The sequence below is a fragment of the Podarcis muralis genome, chromosome 2, assembly GCF_964188315.1.
Source record: "Podarcis muralis chromosome 2, rPodMur119.hap1.1, whole genome shotgun sequence".
In the NCBI taxonomy this organism is placed as follows: Eukaryota; Metazoa; Chordata; class Lepidosauria; order Squamata; family Lacertidae; genus Podarcis; species Podarcis muralis.
The window spans coordinates 106362745-106385029 of record NC_135656.1 but is presented as its reverse complement, the minus strand read 5'-3'; the positions used below and the strand labels follow the sequence as shown (position 1 = coordinate 106385029).

Genomic DNA, 22285 nt, shown 5'->3' with positions numbered 1-22285 from the left:
GGGGCCACAGCTTCCCCAGTCCCTTGTCTGTAGCCCCTCATTAAAGTCAAACCTATGTCCACCTCCCAAAAACTCAATTTTTATCCAGAGAGCATTACAATAGAAATTACATAGGACTGCTAATTGCCTTATATTGACTATGCAGAAGGCAACACCTCGTTTTGTTAACAATTACTCCATTTAAACACGCCATTGAGTCCACCGGTATCTATTATGGCACCCACGGCACTTCTCATAAAATGTCCCCTCAAAAATCCACAGCGGAGGAGAGGCCATTTGCTCTTCCTGCCCAGTTCCTTTTTGTACATTGGACGTGCCCATTAAACATGGTCGCCTTTCAATGGGTGTCAGGATTGCACTCCCATTCATTCTGAACAGAGGAGAGATGCAAAGAGTGTGAATGAGTACAACAGTGGCTGACTTGATGGGGATGTTCTCACTCCATATTGTGGTCCCTTTGCTTTTTATTCTCTTTCAGGTGTGGCAGCCATTTTGTGTTAAGCTAGACTTCCACTGCAGCCATTTTGTGACTGGACACGCTGCACTTTCTCAAAATTCCAAATATGCCACATGGGTACAAAAAGATGGCAACCTATGCCCATTGCTTTAAGTGAACTTGGGTACATCTGACTGTACAAGTAATGCTGTGCCCAAAATTTCTCCCTCAACCATCTTCCATCAATTAACTAGGAAAGAAATTGCATTCCAAAGCTATCAAAGGCGAGGGAAAATGTCAATGAAAGTCTCATGGGTGAAGTACAGGGGTTTTGCTGGAGTGAACTTTTTTGTGTGTGAGGTGGTCAAGGGGTATCTCATTCATTTATTTATAAAATTTACATACCACCCTTCATCCAAACATCTCAGGTCCTTCGTGTGTCTCCACATGAGGTCTGGAGGGTGGCAACATGAGGACGGGTTATAGTTTTGCTGTTTTACTTCTGTTCATGTTTTTATCCTGTATTTTTACTTTGTGAACCGCCCTGAGATCTTATGATGAAGGACAGTATATAAATCTAATAAATAAAAACAGTGTCCGTTCACAAGATTAAAATATATATTCTACAGATCATTCTACAAATACTTTCACCATACACTGCAGCCTTCCTAGGTGTCGTGTTTAAACCCCAAGGGAGGGAAATATGAAGCAACTCCTCCCATGCATCTTTTTCAAATCCTGGAACCATGAACAGCCAGTGAGGCTGCAGAGTGCTGTAGAAACATTTGCTGGAAAGGAAAAAGTACATGCCAGCCTTGGGTGCCTTGCGGTGATAAGGTGACCTTAAAACCACACACCTGCAGAAATTCTAAGGAAATGGTCAAGCGCCACAAAAATGGGGCAGAAAAATCAAAGCCTCTTTCACAGAGGAAAAGAACTGTGAAGGGCATGGACTACATCGCACAGCACTAGATTACACAGAAAGTAGGCTGCAAATCTAACCCGGGCTGGCTTGTGTGTGTGTTATATTAAACATAGGTTAATTGAGCATGGCTTTGGAACATAAAAACCACAGCTATAGCAAATTACCGTAGGGCGCACTTTTCCCCCTCCAAAAATGAAGGGGAAATGTGTGTGCGTCCTATGGGGCGAATGCAGGCATTCGCTGAAGCCTGGAGAGCGAGAGGGGTCTGTGCGCACCGACCCCTCTCGCTCTCCAGGCTTCGCGCAAATCTCCGCAACTCCAGACTTCTTCCAGATCTCCAGACTTCGCACGGCTCTCTGCAAGGTGCGGGAGCCCAGCGCCGGGCTCCCACGACTTGCGGAGAGTTGCCTGTTCTAGGGTCTTCGACATTGGATTCTTATCTCATTATACATGACAAAGACATTTTTCACCTTCTCACCCCTTGCTTTTTCCTGTAAGACCTATTGCAGTCGTTAAGAGTCGTCAACAGGCTCATCACGGCTATCTGCCAATCACCCATTCCCACCACGCTTCTGAGTAATACCCCTCCCCACCTTCTCACTATATAGAAGGATCTGACAACTTCTGTTTCAGTGTATCTGAAGAAGTGTGCATGCACACGAAAGCTCATACCAAGAACTAACTTAGTTGGTCTTTAAGGTGCTACTGGAAGGAATTTTTTTTGTTTTCCCTACTACAGTACACGTGAATCCCAGACAACTGGTATTCAAAGAATCACCACCTCCGACAGTGAGTTTGATGGTGGCTTAGGAGGCATCCCTTGCAAAAGAAGAAGGAAAAAATCATTCAAACGAAGAAGACCCTTTTTATTTCGACCGACTTTTACTTTGTCACCTCCCGAGAAAGAATAAACTCAATTTCACCCCCAGCCCGCCCCGCCCCGCGAATGCGCGCCGCCGCCGCCTATCAAGCGTGACCACTAGGAGGCGCTTTCCGCCAACAGAATCACACCTAGAGGCGAGGGGAGGTGGAGCAGGGAAATCCTCGCTTGCCATTGGCTGGTTCGCTGTGGGGTGAGTGGCGTGTTTCTTGCGGCGAAGGTAAAAGCGAGGGTGGGAGGGGGAGTTGTAGGGAGCGTTCCACCGACTCCGCTTTACGCTGTGGGGGGGGGGGGGGAACCATCCGCGAGAAAATGGCCTCCCTTTCCGACCCTCGGAACTACGAAAGCTCCCGGCATGCTTAGCGAGCGCAGAGTGGCCCAGGAGCGGGAGGGACCTCGCGGTGCGCTCTGGGAGGCGTAGGCCGGAGAAGTTCGGAGCCACCGACCCCGCCTCCTTTCTCCTTTCCCAGCTGCCCTTGCGCGGGTCCCGTGCCTCAGGTGGAGGAGGAGGAGGCGGGCGGCGTTGTGGCATCGTCAGCGCGGCCCTCTCCGGAGCCTCCGGAGCCCAGCCCCACCCACCGCCCGGCGGCCGGCCGTTGTTTTATGTTAGCGGGCGTCTAGTGACGAGGAGGAGGAGGAGGTGGGGGGGCGGCGGCGGCGGCGGCCGGTGAACTGGCGGTGGTGCCGAGTGTGTGGGTGGGGCTGGCGCGGCGGCGGCGGGTCCCGCCTCCTCCTCTTTCTCCCTGTGGGGCCACCCAGCGGCAGCGCAGCCCCATGAGCCGCTCGCGGGAAGGGCGTTAACAACCCCGCCGGCCCCGCCTGGCCTCCCCCCGGTTCCCCTCAGCCGAGCGAGCGAGCGTCGGCCTCCTCCTCTTCCTCCTCCCTCTCGCCTTCCCCTCCCCGCCCTCGCAGCGCCTCCTGTCAGGCCGGCGCGCGCCCTCGCCTCTCCGGAGAGCGTAACATCGAGCCAGCCCCACCGCCGCCGCCCTCCTCTCCTCTTCCTCCGGGGGGCATCACCCAAGGCACGGGAAGCCCGCGACGGGGCTCGAGCGGAGGGAGCGCCGCGGCGGAGTCATGAAGATCAAAGATGCCAAGAAGCCGTGTAAGATTTCCCTCTTCCTGCCAATCCCTCCTTCCCTTCCCTTCTCTTCTCCGGGGCTTGGGCAGGTGTTACCTGTCGGTTCGCTTTTTAAAACGAAAACCCGGGGGTGGTCAAACCAGGAGGGGAAGTGCCACGCCGCTTTGCTCACACAAAAATAAGCCAGTCGGTGTTGGGCTTTCCATCTGTGGTGTTTTGGTAGCCAGAGGCACATGCTTGGGTTGAGATTTGTAGATGGAGCGGGGAGCCAATGCGGTGAAGTTTGCTTTTTCTTGATTGTTAAGAACTTGACTGGGTTTCAGTGAGTAGTAAGGGATGGCTGTGTACGCACCTTTTTTACACATTATACATTTTCTCTGTAGGAAGCACTCCAGTCTATCAAAATGTGGAAATGATGTGCAGGTTGTCCTGTCTGATACCTGCACACATTTCTGTTTTGTTTTGTGTTCACGTGGTGTGTGTGCTAGGAAACTGCCATCAAATAGTGTTCCAGTGAATTGGGTCTGTATATGATCATGCTGTGTTTGACCTATGTGCTTTTGTCATACTTTCCCTACAGTAGTCCTCTTTAAAATATGATGTGGTGTTTGACCTGCTACATATTTATTTGATACATTTCTCCCCTCTTCTGCCTAAAAGATGACCAAATATCAATACTCTGCCCTCAGGCCAATGGCCAACAGCCAATTTAAAATATATGTCACAAAAGTGATTGGCAGGGAAGAGGAAAGAAAGCCAACTCAGGCACTAGTTCCAAAGCTCTTGTCAGCTGGAATGGTAAGAGTACAGGAAGAGGTCTCAAGAAAGGCCCTGGAGTGACCCTGCTTTCATTCTCTCCCTCTGTTGCAGCTGGTGTCAAGTGATGAAAGGATGATATCCCTGCTTCCTTTTTTCCCCCTTTCTACAGCCAGTGGCCCTTCATGTAAATTAAAGTTTACATGTTTTCAGTGGGTGTGTGATTATGAAAATTGGAAACAAATTTTTTCATAGAAAATCTTTTTTAATATTGTGAATTATTTTACTTGCTTAATATATTATTTCATATAGTCCTATAAGGAACTTTAATAATACAAATCTTCTCAGTGAGATCGCAGTAGAAGCTAGGATTAAGTTCCTGTGCAGTTATTAGCACATTCTTGTTTAAGTCATACTGTGACAGACTTGGGGGAGCACTTAAAAAACAACAAATAAGCTGTTCAGTCACACGCATGCATTCTTGGAAGTAAGTCCCACTTGTGTTGTTCCTGACATAAGGATACATAGGACTGCAGTCTAACAAGCAATAAATTCTCTTAAAGCCACACTGGACTTACCAGTAGTTTAACAAAGGAGTGTTTTACCCACCTACCCTTTTTACCTTTTGCCCTGAATGGCATGTGCAGTAGGGCCCCAAGGATAGGCAATTGGTTCCTTTTAATTTTGATACATGTTTTCTGAGAAACTGCTGTTTTTTAAATAGTTGCATGAGAGAAGTATAAGAAATTACATTTTAGGAACATGTGATTCTTAGCATTTACCAGTGTTTTATAATAATATATAGGAGATAGGCAACTGTAAACACTATCAAAATAAAAGATAGTCTTGCAGATGTGGCATATGCCTCTTGCCCTTTGATCCTGGAAGGAAAATACTGTAGGAGTCTGGAATTTAAACTGAATAACTTAGTAAAATGGGAAATTGTATCCAGTAAACTTAATAGAAGCAGACTCTTTCTAAATAGTTGCAAGAGCTTTCTTATACAAATCTTACTCTTTGGTTTTTTCCTTTGCTAACTGAGCTTATACAATGTTTGTTTCTCAAATGTCCAGTTAATGAATTAAAAAAAAGCTCCAAGAAAGTGCCAACTGCCATGGTGACTTTGCATAAAAGGGAGGTTAAATGTTAATTGTCACTCACTCTTTCTGTTGTTCCTTTTGACAATTACTCTACTCATAAAATGCTTTCCAGCAGATTTATAGACCACTGGTAAGCAGCTCATACTTTTGTTCAGGGTTATATGTGAACATAGTTGAGTTTACGAAAAACACTTTGCTGCATTCTGAGTGTTGTAACAAAAGTTGAGGGGGCTGTTTCTCCAAAGTAAGCAACAAAGCACACCAAATGTTTAATAAGAACAACAAGAACAATTAATTTAACATTTATAGGAATGCATCTTGAACTTAATTTTATTTCTGTAAGCATACATTTCCTGCCTGACAAATTATTTAAGCACAGGTAAGGTAAAAAGCAAGGGACGCGGGTGGTGCTGTGGGTAAAACCTCAGCGCCCAGGATTTGCCGATCGCATGGTCGGCGGTTTGAATCCCCGCAGCGGGGTGCGCTCCCGTCGTTCGGTCCCAGCGCCTGCCAACCTAGCAGTTCGAAAGCACCTCCAGGTGCAAGTATATAAATAGGGACCGCTTACCAGTGGGAAGGTAAACGGCGTTCCGTGTGCTGCGCTGGCTCGCCAGATGCAGCTTGTCACGCTGGCCACGTGACCCAGAAGTGTCTGCGGACAGCGCTGGCTCCGGGCCTATAGAGTGAGATGAGCGCACAACCCTAGAGTCTGGCAAGACTGGCCTGAACAGGCAGGGGTACCTTTACCTTAAGGTAAAAAGCACAGGTAAATTTAAGCACAGGTAAGGTGGGACATGGGTGGCACTGTGGGTTAAACCACAGAGCCTAGGGCTTGCCGATCAGAAGGTCGGCGGTTCGAATCCCCGTGACAGGGTGAGCTCCCGTTGCTCGGTCCCTGCTCCTGCCAACCTAGCAGTTCGAAAGCACGTCAAAGTGCAAGTAGATAGATACCGCTCCGGCGGGAAGGTAAACGCCGTTTCCGTGCGCTGTTCTGGTTCGCCATAAGTGGCTTAGTCATGCTGGCCACATGACCTGGAAGCTGTACGCCGGCTCCCTCGGCCAATAAAGCGAGATGAACGCCACAACCCCAGAGTTGGCCACGACTGGACCTAATGGTCAGGGGTCCCTTTACCTTTAAGGTAAAAAAAAAAAGGTAATGTCAAAGACCCCTGGACAGTTAAGTCCAGTCAAAGGTGACTATAGGGTTCAGCGCTCATCTCACTTCAGGCCAAGGGAGCTGGTGTTTGTCAACAGACAGCTTTCCAAGTCATGTGGCCAGCATGACGAAACCACTTATGGCACAACAGAACACCATGACGGAAGCCAGAGCGCACGGAAACGCCATTTATTTAAACACAGACGTATACCTGGCAGATAGCTCAATTCTGTACATGTCCCATTTAGTTTAGTGAGTCTTGCTGCCTAGTAAGTGTGGTTAGGATTGCCACTTAGGTAATCTAACATCAGGCAGCCATGTCTGAGTTGCCAGTGAAGATTTTGCTACATTTCCTGTGTCATTTGTCTAGATTCATAATCCATGTCTCAAAAGACTTAACCACTGCTGAGCACTTGCTTGGCTAATATGCACTTTGCATATGTAGAAATAATCACCTAATGTTACATATGAATTTGTATTCTTCAAATTAAGCCTATTCTCATATTCCTGTGAGCACAGCTGCACAGCAGAAATAATTTCTGGTTCCACCAGATTTGCAGGTGCTGCTTTCCATTAGCTGACATTTTTGCTCACTAAGAAGCAGTGGGTTGTATCTGATGGTGACATTAGGCAGTGTTAGCATTCGATAAAACCCACTGCTCTCTAGTGGCAATATGTGCTAAATGTGGCACCTCTTCTGCTTGGGTAGGTCTGGAAACCTGATTTTCAGCAGGTCTCCTACTCGCCCTGAAAACCTCCTTACGTGGGTTGCAGAATATTCCAGAACAATAGGGTAATGGCACAGAGAGCTACCATAAGCAGCAGGGATACTGGCTGTTTCTGATAATGCCGCCCTAGGATGCAACCCATGTGGTTGGTCATTCTCAAGAGTTAGACCCATTGAAAATAATGACCCTCACTAACTTAGGCCCATTCATTTCAATGGTTCTATTCTTGAGTACAATTTAATTGGCTACAACTCATAGGCTTGTATCCAATGTCATACTAAATAACTGTCCCAACAGCACAAGAATTTACACTTGCGCAGGGCGACTTTACCTCTTCTCTGTGCCCCGCCTTCCCCAGATCTATTCTGGAGCATTGGTGGAACCCGCAGAACAGATGTAAGGGCTGTGTGGGGTGAGGAGAGTGGGAGATGGCTAGTTAGTTACAGTGGGTGCAAGCCATGGTCTGTAAATACTGACATGTTGAAATTTCCTTTTTCTGGTTTGCTGCATGCATGCGGCTGTGTGTCATAAAGAATTTTCCAGTGTATGGACTAAACTTCCTGAATTACTTCATTGATGACAGTGGGGAGAATGCTGAAGAAGACTCGATACCAGTCAACCCTAAATTGAGCGTCATGAGGTCTCGACCCATGATAAATCTAGTACAAAAGTCTTTTGCAAAGAAGGGTTTCATACATTGTAGCGCAACCTTTGTGAGGAAACTGCTACCGCAGCTTCCCCGCTGCTGTTCTGAAGAAAATACTTCAAAGAAAACCGCTTTCATGTCTCATAAGACATGCCTTCATGTCTCATAAGCAGCTATTTTATAAAAAGATATTGCCCACCCACAAAACATTAATATGGACTTAATAACTAACCACAAGTAAATGTGAGTGTTCATCTTTATGGCTAAAAGTTATAGCTATCTTGTTGTCAGGAACAAGCAAGGTTCAAAGATTACTGGATGTCCTTAGTCAATCTTTTATTATCCAGTGCTGAAGAGTTATAAACAAGTTGCTTATGTCCAAGTATTTTAAGGGAGCAGGGATTGCAGTTTTATAATTTAAAGGTGAGGAGGAATCTACCTAAAAAGTTTCTGAAAAATCTTCCAAGTGGGAAGTATGTTGAAGTAATGGTTAAGCCTATATATAGGGGTATATATTAATATATATTAAATTGCATATTTACATAACTGTTCTCAGAAGGACAGTTCAATGGGACTTACTTCCAAGTAAGTGTGTGTAAGATTGAAAATAGTAGTTTTTCAGGGACCTATAAATGTTTAGATTGACAGAGGAGCAGATTATTTAACCTTATGGATTCTGCTGCTCTTAGAAGTCATCCTGCCCACGCCCCCCCCCTATAAATAATTCACATTTCTGTTTGCTACATAGTAGGGTTAAGAGCAAAGTCGTCTTATTTACTTGACTTCTGTTCTGCCTTTCTAAAAAAAAATCACCATGATTTACAAACATTTTAACTCACAAAGTAAATCAGTTGTGAAAAGAGTGTTTTTCAAAACCCATCTGGAAAAGTCTACTTTCCAAGTGGTATAATTCACTTTTTAAGAAATCCATGTTTGGATTGTGATTAGCTTTTCGGTTGTTTGTAGCATGCAGTTGGTTTGTCATTACTGGCTCAAATGTGCTAACAAAAAGAGGATACGTAGGAGTGATCTGTTCCACATTTCTTATGATGTCAAGCAGTTTTTGCTAATTGCTTAGAAAGACAGGAGAGAGACTGTTAAGATGCTGGCAGCGGAGAAGATGTTCATTCTCAATTTCCATATTCATATGATTCTCTAACAAGTAACTTTGTTTCACCACAGCTTTCCCATGGTTTGGTATGGACATTGGAGGAACCCTCGTGAAACTTGCATATTTTGAACCTATCGATATCACTGCAGAAGAAGAGCAGGAAGAAGTTGAAAGCTTGAAAAGTATTCGCAAATATTTGACATCAAACGTAGCCTATGGGTCCACTGGTATTCGGGATGTCCACCTTGAACTCAAGGACTTGATACTTTTTGGGCGAAAGGGAAACTTGCACTTTATCCGATTCCCAACCCATGATCTGCCTACTTTTATTCAAATGGGAAGAAGTAAAAACTTCTCAACGCTGCATACGGTGCTCTGTGCCACTGGCGGTGGTGCCTATAAGTTTGAAGAAGATTTTCGCACAGTAGGTAGTTCTGTTGCATCCTCTGTTACATAATCTGTTCTTGAAGTACATTATACTCTGGGGTGATTAAGTAATAAGTCTCTGAAAGCATTGCCTTTGCTATCGTAGGCAAAGATCTGATGGGCAAGGATACTTCTGAATTAGTACTTTGGACCTGTTTGCGTAAGATCTTTGCATGCATGGCAGTGACAACATGCTGGAAACAATTTTTGTCCTGCCTCTACATCTGCTTTCAAAATAGTCCTTTGTTTTCCTCATAACTGCGTTAATAACGACATTAATTCAGAATCAGTGACTAACAAGCTCTTCTTCCTCTGATATAGACCAGAAAGTTGTGCTATACAGTGGTGCCTCGCAAGACGAAATTAATTCGTTCCGCAAGTTTTTGCTTCTTGCGAGTTTTTCGTCTTGCGAAGCACGGTTTCCCATAGGAATGCATTGAAAATCAATTAATGCGTTCCTAGGGAAACCGCCTTCAGACCAGGTCCGGGGACAGTCTGTCCCCCGACCTCTTCTGAAGGCTGGGGGGGGGGGGAACAAGGGCTTCTGAAGGCTGGGGGGGCTGGGGGGGGACAAGGGCTTCGCTGCCGACCCCCAGCATTTTAAAATCTCACCGGGACACGGGGAGATTTTAAAATGCTGGGGGTCAGCAGCGAACGCTTCGCTGATCCCGGGACGGCAGGCAGATCTGCACCGCCATCCAGAGCGGGGCGGGACTTAGCCCCGCTCGGGATGGCAGTCCCGGGACGGCAGACAGCTCTGCGCCGGCATCCAGAGCGGGGCGGGACTTAGCGCCCCGCTCGGGATGGCGGCACACATCTGCCTGCAGTCCCGGGATGGCAGACAGCTCTGCGCCGGCATCCAGAGCGGGGCGGGACTTAGCGCCCCGCTCGGGATGGCGGCACACATCTGCCTGCAGTCCCGGGATGGCAGACAGCTCTGCGCTGGCATCCAGAGCGGGGCGGGACTTAGCGCCCCGCTCGGGATGGTGGCGCAGATCTGCCTGCAGTCCCGGGACGGCAGACAGCTCTGCGCTGGCATCCAGAGCGGGGCGGGACTTAGCGCCCCGCTCGGGATGGTGGCGCAGATCTGCCTGCAGTCCCGGGACTGCAGGCAGCTTTGCGCGGCCATCTGTAGCGGGGCGGGCTTCGCCCCCGGCTCCCGATGGCCGCGCAGAGCTGCGCTGATCCCGGGATGGCAGACAGCTCTGCGCCGCCATCCCGAGCGGGGCGGGACTTAGCGCCCTGCTCGGGATGGTGGCGCAGATCTGCCTGCAGTCCCGGGACGGCAGACAGCTCTGCGCTGGCATCCAGAGCGGGGCGGGACTTAGCGCCCCGCTCGGGATGGTGGCGCAGATCTGCCTGCAGTCCCGGGACTGCAGGCAGCTTTGCGCGGCCATCTGTAGCGGGGCGGGCTTCGCCCCCGGCTCCCGATGGCCGCGCAGAGCTGCGCTGATCCCGGCACGGCAGACAGCTCTGCGCCGCCATCCCGAGCGGGGCGGGACTTCTCTGCTGTCCCGGGGAGATTTTAAAATGCTGGGGGTCGGCAGCGAACGCTTCGCTCCCGCCTGCCAGCATTTTAAGATCGCCCGGGGCAGCGGAGAAGTCTCCGCTGTCCCGGGAAGGCAGGCGGGGGGGAGCAAAGACTTTTGCCCCCCGCCGGCCTTCAGAAGAGGTCCAGGACCTCTTCTGAAGGCCGGCTGTGGGCGAAAGTCTTTGCTCCCGACCGCCAGCAATTTAAAACAGGTCCCCGGAGATTTCCCTATGGGCTTTCGTCTTGCGAAGCAAGCCCATAGGGAAATTCGTCTTGCGAAGCGCCTCCGAAACAGAAAACCCTTTCGTCTTGCGGGTTTTCCGTCTTGCGAGGCATTCGTCTTGCGGGGTACCACTGTATTATGGACAAAATGTGAGCTTATAAATTTTTATCCTTTGCACTGTTGACAGTTAGCATTCTTCTCTCGTTTTCCTTTGATAGGAGCCCCCAGAACCCAATATTTGTATGCAGGGTTGGAAAACAACCAGAAATGTTTTGCATACTTGGGATTTTTTTCCAGTCCTGGGTGCATGTAATATGTGGGCCACACTTCCTTGCTACGTCTTGTCTATTGTCATAAATTGCCTACTTCTATCTGCAGTCATCTAACCCTTTAAGAACAATGACTGTACCATTTTATAAAAGAATTAAGGTCAGTCCTTTCCTGGGTAGTTCTGGAATAGCAGTGAAGATTATACTTAAATAGTGGAAGTATGATGACTTCCTTTCCCATCCAGTCTTTTGACAGTGAGTGTAGGTGGAGTTAGCCGAGTCTTAAAGTTTTATTTAAAGTGTTGTCAAGAATGGTCTGCAAGTAGAAATTGAGTGCATGTAGCCTGCAAAAGAGTTGTGTGGGCCTTGCATTTTCTTAATTTACAATGCTTCATCCTTTGATTTGGATTTAAAAAAGCGACAAAAGAGAGAAAAAGAATTTGAGAAGCTAATTTTGTGAAGCTGTTTTGAAATATTCATGGGAAATGAAAACAACTGTTAATATATATGCCAGAAATAGAGAAGCTGATGAAAGTCTAGGAGTTTTGTGGGTTTCTTACTACTTACTGGCTTGATTATTTTGAAAGTGCTGGTATAAGCTATCATTCTAAAGACACGATAACTAATTCATCTGCTTGTATAACAACTGTAGTCTTTTAAAACCTGCATCTGAGTGATTTTGACTTCAGCTGATACCATTTTGTGATGAGAAGAAGCCATAATAATTTCTCTTTTGCAATTTTGCAGATTGGAGACCTCCAGCTGCACAAACTGGATGAACTTGACTGCCTTGTCAAAGGCTTGCTGTACATAGATTCTGTCAGTTTTAATGGCCAGGCAGAGTGCTACTATTTTGAAAACGCATCAGAACCTGAAAGATGCCAAAAGATGCCTTTTAACCTGGATGATCCATACCCGTTGCTGGTTGTAAACATTGGTTCAGGAGTCAGTATTTTAGCTGTCCATTCCAGAGACAACTATAAGAGAGTAACTGGAACAAGGTAGAGAATTTAAAGAATGCCAGAACAAGCTATTAAATGAAATGATAAATCTGTGTTCATGGGTCTCTTTCAAATGCAATACACATCATTGAAGAAATTGCCATTCAGAAGTATCTTTTTATTTTGCAGTGTGTTTGGCTTTCCTGTCTTAAGAGCAGTGTGAATTCTTTTTTAGAGTTACATTTTCATTTTTCGGTTAAACACCTTCACAAAATAACTTTAACATTTTTTATTACATTATAGGCAGCTTGGTTTAAAAAAATGGAATATTTTTTAAAAGAAAGGAAGAAAATACCAGGATTTGGAAAGATTTATGCTGGTTTTTATTAGGACTATCCAGCTGCTGATGGCTCTTGCTACAGACACAATTACAATGACTTAGTCCTAGTCGACAGGATATTTGTGGTTACCCTAAACAGCATTTCAAGGGACGCGGGTGGCGCTGTGGGTAAAAGCCTCAGCGCCTAGGGCTTGCCGATCGAAAGGTCGGCGGTTCGAATCCCTGCGGCAGGGTGCGCTCCCGTTGTTCGGTCCCAGCGCCTGCCAACCTAGCAGTTCGAAAGCACCTCCGGGTGCAAGTAGATAAATAGGGACCGCTTACTAGCGGGAAGGTAAACGGTGTTTCCGTGTGTGGCTCTGGCTTGCCAGATGCAGCTTTGTCACGCTGGCCACGTGACCCGGAAGTGTCTCCGGACAGCGCTGGCCCCCGGCCTCTTGAGTGAGATGAGCGCACAACCCTAGAGTCTGTCAAGACTGGCCCGTACGGGCAGGGGTACCTTTACCTTTACCTTTAAACACCATTTCAGCTTCCTTGGCTGGGAGAGGCACCTCAAAAGATAAATGCTTGAGTTGGGTTCCATAGTAATTGTTTTGTTTCCTGATTTTTTAATACTGCCCACCAAGAACTTTCATGATATGGTGGGCAACAACTAAAAATGAACAGCTTATTATTCATTGTTCACTAGGAATGTGTTTTGCCTAACCGTAAACTATAAACCTAAGTCCTTATGTAGACTGTAGTCAGTTGAGCTTATTCAGTTTATTTCCTGGGTTGCAGAGGTAAGATGTCTAGAATTAAAATTGTTAATTTTAAAAATGCAATTTACAAGCCAATGCATTTTCTTTCTTTCTTTTCACACCAGTCTAGGTGGTGGGACCTTTCTTGGCTTGTGCAGCTTGCTGACTGGATGTGAAAGTTTTGAAGAAGCTCTAGAAATGGCATCTAAAGGGGAAAGTACACATGCCGACAAGCTAGTCCGGGATATTTATGGAGGAGATTATGAACGGTTTGGCTTGCCAGGGTGGGCAGTGGCATCTAGGTAGGTGTTGTAGGAGAATACACAGCACCATAAAAAAAATTGCTGGATTTAAGAGGCCTTTAAAAAGATGGGTTGTTCCAATGTTAGTCATACGCTGAAATCAGCTGACATGACTAACTTAGGACCATTGATTTAATTGAGTAGAACTTAATTGGCGACAACCCATTGATTTTTAATTAGAACACCTAATAAGGAATTTAAAAATGTGATGTGTTTACTTAATCTATTTATTTACAGATACATAAGAGGAAACACAAATTGTATCCAACTTAGTATTTGCCACTTGAAGAACAGAGCTTCCCTGCCCCACCTCCAGATTTATTCTGTGCACTGCACAGTGGTTTAGTTAGCTTAAAGTATTGACACTTAAATTTTAGCCTAAGTACATTGATGCAATGAAACCAATTTAAGACACCCATATGGTGCATGCCTGTAGCGCATGAGCTTCCAAAACATGGCCGATGCCTGCATAATATTAAACTAGGCAGTTGTATCTTGTTTGTACTCTTCAAGCCTTTGTTCTAATTACACACGAGACGTATCCTGTTCGGTAGCTAATCTAGAAGTAAATCTGCCAACCTCAAGCCATCGAAACGGAAAGTGGTGTCTGCTAACACAACGCAGTTGGACTTGGCCTCAAACACTGTTGCTCTTTCCTCGCAGTTTGACCTGAGTCCTTCAACTCTTGGAGCGATGAAAGGCTGCCTAGGTTCTTCTGGGAAAGGTGAAGGGCCTTGGGCAGTCAGCAAGCACAGTTGTATATTATTGGCTGTGTTTCCGCACTTGTCAGCCCCAGCTAGAGATCCGTGCCCTAAGTGAAAGAAAGACCAGCATAGAAATTACATTTTTAACAGAAGATTATCTAACATTATGGCATCTCTCTTTCTAGCTTCGGGAATATGATCTACAAGGAAAAGCGGGAATCTGTTAGTAAGGAAGACCTGGCTAGAGCTACACTGGTTACTATCACCAATAATATCGGATCTATAGCACGGATGTGTGCTGTAAATGAGGTAAGCTTTGTTGAGCAGGAACAGCAGAGACTGCAATGCATTTAAAATCCAGGTTGGAATAGTGTGAGAACTAACAGGTTCTTTCTCTCACAAATCAGAGGTGGCTGTTCAGGATCTGCCTTTTTCTCTGTTTGGAGATATAAGTTGATAAGCACTATTTAAATCAAAAGTCTTCAGGTCTTTGAACATTTTATTATAAGCTTTTATTTTTATAATAAGACTTAAATATAAAATATGTACCTTACTGAGTTCTTCTTCCTTTTTTTTTTTTTTTTTGTGTGAGAACACACTTCTGTCTTTGCTGCTGTCTGAAACATCCCATCTGTTTCAGATGCAAACTTGTGGAAATATGGAAGAGCAGTTGCTCACCTGGAATATTGCTTGCTGCCTTCGGCTTCTTTACAGTGCTGCCTTGTTGCATATGGATCAAGCAGCATTGTACAGGGCTATGAAGGCACAAAGTGCAGCTCCTGTCAGTAGTGGCTTGGTTCAATTGTATTACACTTGCTTGAGGATGAAGAATATAGTGGCATATACAAATCAACCCGTTTAAGTTGCCAATACCTGTTGCTATGATACACATTAGCTAGCCTGGACCTTGCTTACAACTTGAAATGACTTTGGTTGACCATTGTTCCTTTGCATTCACATAACTACCATGTTACACTGATAACAATTATATAAAATGCCTAGAAGAGCAACTCTATGATTCTATGAATCTTATGTGTTCTTCTTTCCCCCATGGATAGCTCAGTTGCTTAGAGTGTGGTGCTGATAATGCCAGGGTTGCAGGTTTGATCCCTGTATGGGACAGGTGCATATTTGGGTTGGACTAGATGATCCTTAGGGTCCCCTTCCAGCTCTGTGATACTATGAAAAATAGATTACAGAGGTACCAGATTGAAAACCAGCTAGATGAGATGTTGAAGGTTTAGGCAAATAAAATGGTCTTTGCTTTGTGCTAGAGGAACATCAGGTTTGGTGCTAGCTGAACCTCCCTGGAAAGGAAAAGTCCACAAGCAAAACTGTATGAAAGCCCACCTTTTTGGGTTGCCACCTACCTAACATCAAAAGGTGGGGGAGTGGGTGCTGATGAGCTTAACGTTGGATGGGCTTGGGGTCAGAAGTCATGTGCTATTTAGGTTCCACACTTGATCCAGACTTGTACCAGCTGAACGCAGTTCCACTTCAGACCACCCTTAGTGACAGAAGGGGAGGGGAGGCAACTTTAACTAATTTCCCCCTGCAACCCTTTGCTCCTGCTGAAAATATGCAGGGGGTTGGCCTTCCAGAAAGGGGGTCTGCAGGAGCAGGGAGGGCGAATTAGTGAATGTAGCCTTTCCCCCAGCACAGCCTTTCTCAGCCTGTGGGTCCCCAGATGTTGTTGAACTACAACTCCCATCACCCTTAGTTATCAAGGCCAGAGTTCAGGGATGATGGGAGTTGCAGTCCAACAACCTCTGGGGACCCACAGGTTGAGAACCACTGCCCCAGCAGGATCTATACATTCACAGAAGGAGATATCTGGCCCCAACTTTCTGGCAATTTACGCAATGCTTAATGCATAAATTTATTTATAGTTTATGGGTTTTTGAAGCACATATAACTTTGCAAACTGTCCAGGATTGGAGTGTGGTTAAAGTAAGTATCTAAATGTTACCTAAATGTTAGTTATACAATTTTTTTATTGTTAATTGACTCCACGAGCATTTTCACACTTAACTGGGAATAAACCCCAGCAGAACGTACTCATGAATTCATGCATAGAATTCATTCATACATAGGATTGTGCTGCTAATCATTCTTGCATCCCAGTGAAAACTTGTACTGCTTTTGATTATATTCCACTGAGGAAACTTTTGTCGTTGTTGTTTTTCTTCAGAAGATAAACCGTGTTGTCTTTGTTGGTAACTTTTTACGTGTGAATACGTTGTCGATGAAGCTTTTGGCATATGCACTGGATTACTGGTCCAAAGGCCAGTTGAAGGCTTTGTTCCTAGAACATGAGGTATGTATGACCACAGCTATGGAATAGAGAGCTAGACAACCTTTATCTTCCAGTACAAATGCCATAATTTTAAATTTATTTGTAATGTTTTTCTTCACTCGTGATTTGGAAGATGTGTAGCTCTAGAAAGGGTTGGTTTTTTTGCACCGGAGTTGTTGGGATGGTAAGAGAGATTGTATGCCATGAACCGTTTCGGGGAAGCGGGATTACATTTTAAAGAAAAATACTGTTCCTGAATAGGACAGATGGTTGCATCCCTGGGTTTTTCTTTGAATTTCTCCATTCACTTTTATGTTTTGGTTAATGAACTGAATGTGCATAAGGGGTGCAATCCAGCCAAAGTTGAGTACTTTAAAGCATGACTGGTGTCAATGGGAGAGCTTGAAATCTCTTCCATTGACATTACTGGTGCTTAAAAATGATTTGCTGGATTGTCCCCCAAGTATTTCAGTTACCTGGGAAAAACAAACAAGTACCTTAATGAAAGTATTGGAATAGTAAATGGCATGGTTGTACCTACATGTGTTAATCTTTCAGAAATAATAAATCTTACTTGTCAGGTACCGTAGGAGTGCTTGACAGTCACGAGTTAGTGCCTTTGCAGCTCAGATACTGCATTTTCAGTCAATTCCTCTCTCCTCACTAGAGCTTCAAAATTAGCAGTTGTCAGGCTCCCTCTTTGCCACAATAATTACCACCAGTCTCTCAGACAAAGCTCTCCCCACGACTTATTTTCCCATTTGCTCCAAAACTACAGTGGAGAGTAGGGATGTTTAGGCAATTTTGAGAAGACTGTCTGATCCAGCTCAATGCAGTGCTATAGAAAGTATGCTCAATAGTAGGTTTCCCTCCTTTTTTGCCTTTGTTCCTCACTCTTTAAGTTGCAGGGAGGTAAATAATATGCTGTGCACACGCCCCATAATGGTATCTTGTGGGCAGAGCTGAGAAAGTTGTTCATGTGGCAATGTTCCAGCTGCCATTCACAGGCTGGGAAAAACATAGGTGGGGTCAATGCAAAGGCTTGTTTAGAAGTTAGTTTATCCAGAGTATTGTCAGTAGATTGACAATATATTTGTGGATATATTTCTCCTTCCTAATTTGTCCTGGTATCCATTAGGAAAAGGCAAGAGATTTTTGTCATGTACTTCTGCCTGTTTTGAAAAAGGCCAACTTTAATGTGGTAGTCAAAACTTGAATTGTGAAAAATCTTCTTTTAAATACAGGGATACTTTGGAGCAGTTGGTGCCCTCCTTGGATTGCCAAATTTCAGCTGAAGTGCAAAGCATCACAAAACTGAATTCTTTCCTACCTTTCTGGCATTATTACAACACTGTTTTATATCAACTGGAACCAAAGGGCCGCTGTCTTGCTATAAATGTCTTTAATTGTAAGAATGATGAACTGCCTCACTGAGACAGAGTTTGAAGCCTAGGTGTTTCTTTCAGAAGCACCTGGTGATTTCCTTGTGTAAGGCAACCTCTTAACACATGCTGAGAGTTCAGTATGCACTACAGCTTCTGAGAAATGAGCCTAGAAATCAGAATTGGAATATTATTCTTAGTTTAGCTGTCCAAATCCTGCAGCGCTGATCAAATTTTGCTCCAAAAACCCCCCTCCAGGCTTGCATCTAGTTGTGTCAGTCTTCTAGCCTTGTGCTGAATGTTAATTTCCCATTGGGTCAAAAGACATTGACCCAGGACCACAACCAAGTGCCATCTGCTAAAAATGAAGTTCTTTGATGCAAAGAGTTTTTTTCCATCAGTGCAGAGAGATTACAGTGTGTTCAGACTTCCAGTATTAAGGTTTCGAGAAAATAAAAATGAAAATATCAGCAAAGACTTTGTACAATTGATTTAAGGTGAGTTAATCAACTAAATACACTTGTGTTTGGCTACCAACTGTATGGTCAGATTTTGTTGAGCTTTGCAGTATCCGAGTTCATTTGGTGGTTAAATGATAGCTGCCTGTGTTGGACGTTCTTCCACGTAGGATTTTCAATCAAGCATTAAAGGGCTTCAGAAAATGGCCAATAGAAAAAGCCCATAGTTCAAAACCACCAAACTTTATTAAAAACTTGGCAGCTGGTGTGACTGAGATCAAAGTAGCGATAGCATTCCAGTTCTTACATTGACAGTTCTGCTGGGGTGGCTTTTGTGCAATTCCTCCGTTTATATAAAAACACTGAAAAATTAACCCAGATGTCAATTTAGGGCAAGTATTAAGGCAGCTTTAGAGGTTGTACGGCACAAACTCAGAAGGTCCAGTGTTCATTGTACTCCTGATAAAGCGTTCCAGATACTGCAACAGTGTGGCCTTGAAATAAACTCAACATACTGGGGCTACTCCTGTATTTTCACTGTCTGCTGTTTTCAGACTTGATTGTAAAAGTTTACAATAGTGGCATATTTGTAGATTGCTGCAGCAAAGCTTACCATAAGACCTCAGAAGAAGAAGAAATCATCTCAGACAAGAAAATTTCTATGCAGAGAAATACATAATTGTATCTCGAGGAATATGCAGCTATCCAATCCATGAATGAAGTTTTCTAGATGGAAATTTACCACTCCTACTAGAGCTCAAGCTTAGTGCTTGATTTACTTGATCAAGTTGATATTATTTTGGCACATCAATCCTTTATACAGCAATATCCATATGGAAAATGTATCTCTAGATATCTAGTGTGCATGGCTTTTCAATTTTTAAAATTCAATTCCATTTAACTACATTTCAGCGCTCATTGTCAGTAATTAGTGTTGATGTTGCTTGTGTTGACCTAAAACTGATTTCCCTTTCTTACGACTTAAAAATTGGTGATCTCTAGAGCACGCAGCAGTGTCCAGAGATACATATTTTGTTGGTCTCATGCTGGACAGAAAATACAGTCTGAGCCAAGTTTCTTGTTAAAGAGATGTTGTGCTTGACTATTGTGACCCCATCTTTTTTAAAAAGAAAAGTATAACAAATAATTCACAAATGGTTACATGGCAGTAACGCTTTGCCTTTAAAAGATTATATATCTTGGCCTCATGTCTTAACCTAAGTGTTTCAGTTAAAGCGTATGCTCTCGGTTGCAATTTATATTTTTTAGTACATATCCTGGACTGTAAGAAAATCATCTAAAGTATCTCTTGCTCTGTATTGAGTGCCATTCAGAACTGAAGATGACTGAAACAACTGGACAACTCTTACATTTTAGTTCCTAGGCAAGTGCATTACAAGAGTTTTCCTCCAGAAGCAAGCAGGTTTGACATGTGGTGGCCTAGTTGACACATCACATTAAATTCGAGTTTAAGACAAACTCTGGTTTAGTCTTCCCATGGTGCTCTTCTTCTCCTGCTTCCATGCCATGGATGAATGAGCCTAAGTCTGGTGTGTCGTGTCCATCAAACTTTGGGTTCATGGTTTGTTTCCTCCACACTGCTTATGGTTTGTTTTAGAGGAAACAAACCCACGAGCCTTAGTTCAAATGGCCCAACTGGCTTGTTTTGTCTGCTGTATAGAAGCAGGGGAAGAGTGCTGTGGAAATGTCTGAGGAGTGTGCTGCCAGCGCACTGCTCATTTAAAGCAAAAGTTTCTAATAAACTATGGCTTAGTGAAACAGCTCAGTATATCCCACTACAGGAAAATCATAGGTTTGAGGGAAACCCTGTAAATAAAAGCATCAGCAGTTTCTGTGCCACACAAGTCTGCACTTATTACATTAAAGCAAAACGCTTTCCCTGCCTTTTTAGATTTGTAGGAATAGAAGCTTCCAGTGTTTTGACTGTATGTCCTAGAAATGTTATAAATCCCCATCATTAATACATGGTTCATGTTGCTAAAATGGTCTCATTTAGCACAAAATGAAAAGACTTGACCTCTTTTAGCGTTAGCACTTAATACATAGGACTGCTAAAAACTTTCTGGGGAGATAGAAAAATTGCTGGTTAGGTGAAGGAAGAGGTTATTTCCTTATTTCTTTAAGGAAAGGAAGAGGGGTTCTGAATGTTTTGGCTCTTAAGTCTAGTTTTAAGTGTGCCTTAATGTATCGAGTTTCAACAAATTGGACAATAATATTTCTGGTTTTGGATATTATCTGTGGTCCTCTTAACACGGAATGGTGCCAATTCTGCAATTGGCCCCTGTCAATCAAATGAAAAACTGTAAAGCCAAGTGGGCCACTGGGTAGCTAGACCTTTTTTACTTATTTTTCTCACTGTACCTTCTCAATCATGTAATCCTTAGTGCTCTTTGGGGTGCAGTGCGATGTGTAGCCCTGGGTGCAATATCATACTAAAATAAGAGAACTTCATCCTGTTCAGAAGGCAACAATCTCTTAACAAGCCAAATCATTTTCAAGTTCAGTGATAGTACAATGCAATATCCATTCCATGAAGATATTCTGTAGCATTTTCCTTCCCCAACCATTAAACTTGGTAATTAATTGGCCACGGGGAGGATTCATTCAACTAATGAATCTCACCAACAGAACTCCTGCACATGGGCTTTTTTGCTTGTGCAACAGGGCTTTCCTCACCCCAACCCCCAAAAATGGTGCTGTGGGTGATCAGGAGTACCCCAGGAACAGCCAGGGGGGGATCATTCTGTATGGTAAGCCAAAATGGCATAATGCGTTCCACCCCATATATTTTCCATTCCTTACGTGCATTTCCATGGACATTTTTAAAGCACCATTCCACTAAACCCACGAGGGAAATATAAGGACCAGATCGCCTTTCTCGTTGCTTGCCGTTTGTGTTCTGCTTTGCGGTAGCTAATAAGCCACATGAATCTATTGGAAGGTAGGGAACCCATCAACCTCCAGGTGTTGGACTACTCCCATCATCCCTAACCATTGGCCATGCTGGATGGGACAGATAGGATTTCAGAGTCCAACAATATCTGGCAGGCCACAGGTTCCCCAGCCCTGCGCTGTCTCTGTGCCATTGAAGTTGATTGTCTGCAACCCTGCTGGATGTCACTGATCAAGCAGATTAAGGCTAATAATGCGTTCGTCCTTCTAATTGTACTGCTGCTTAAGTCGTGTAAGAGTAAATCTTGATTTGTTACTATTTGCAAACGCTGTGGACATTGTACCTTTCTTTCAGCATGCAACCTTTCTTTCAGCATTGTACCTTTCTTTCATTCAGGCAACCGTTACTGCCAACATCCATTGAAATGACAAAACCTTAAGTATTTGACCGACGGCATATGTGAATCCTAGCTACACCACTGAGCCAGTGTTCCTTAAATTCTTTAAGATATTCCTCTGGGCTGCCTCATGGATTGCTATTGAAAATAGGGATTAAAGATTTAGCACAAGGGTAGGCAACCTAAGGTCTGGGGGCTGGATGCGGCCCAATCGCCTTCTCAATCCGGCCCACGGACGGCCCGGGAATCGGTGTGTTTTACATGAGTAGAATGTGTCCTTTTATTTAAAATGCATCTCTGGGTTATTTGAGGGGCATAGGAATTCGTTCATTTTTTTCTCCCAAAATAATAGTCCAGCCCACCACATGGTCTGAGGGACGGTGGACCGGCCCACGGCTGAAAAAGGTTGCTGACCCCTGATTTAGCATATTTAGTCCTCTAATGTGAAGTGGGTGCACATATCCTGGCACCAGTTGTGCACAGCATGGTGGAGATATGATGGGGCTGGGGAGAAGGTCGTCACCTTGCCCATTACAGAATTAAAGAAGC

The 22285-nt window shown here is 44.6% G+C and overlaps 1 protein-coding gene across 1 annotated transcript; it reads left to right on the top strand.

The window, feature by feature from the left end:
- Nucleotides 1-2743: 2743 nt before the first annotated feature.
- LOC114592114 (pantothenate kinase 3) lies at nt 2744-21665 on the top strand. Its single transcript, XM_028720014.2, has 7 exons — nt 2744-3343; nt 8888-9240; nt 12013-12266; nt 13409-13585; nt 14475-14598; nt 16481-16606; nt 17830-21665. The coding sequence occupies exons 1-7, from the start codon at nt 3316-3318 to the stop codon at nt 17878-17880; spliced, it is 1113 nt and encodes a 370-aa protein (XP_028575847.1). The 5' UTR covers nt 2744-3315; the 3' UTR covers nt 17881-21665.
- Nucleotides 21666-22285: the final 620 nt, after the last annotated feature.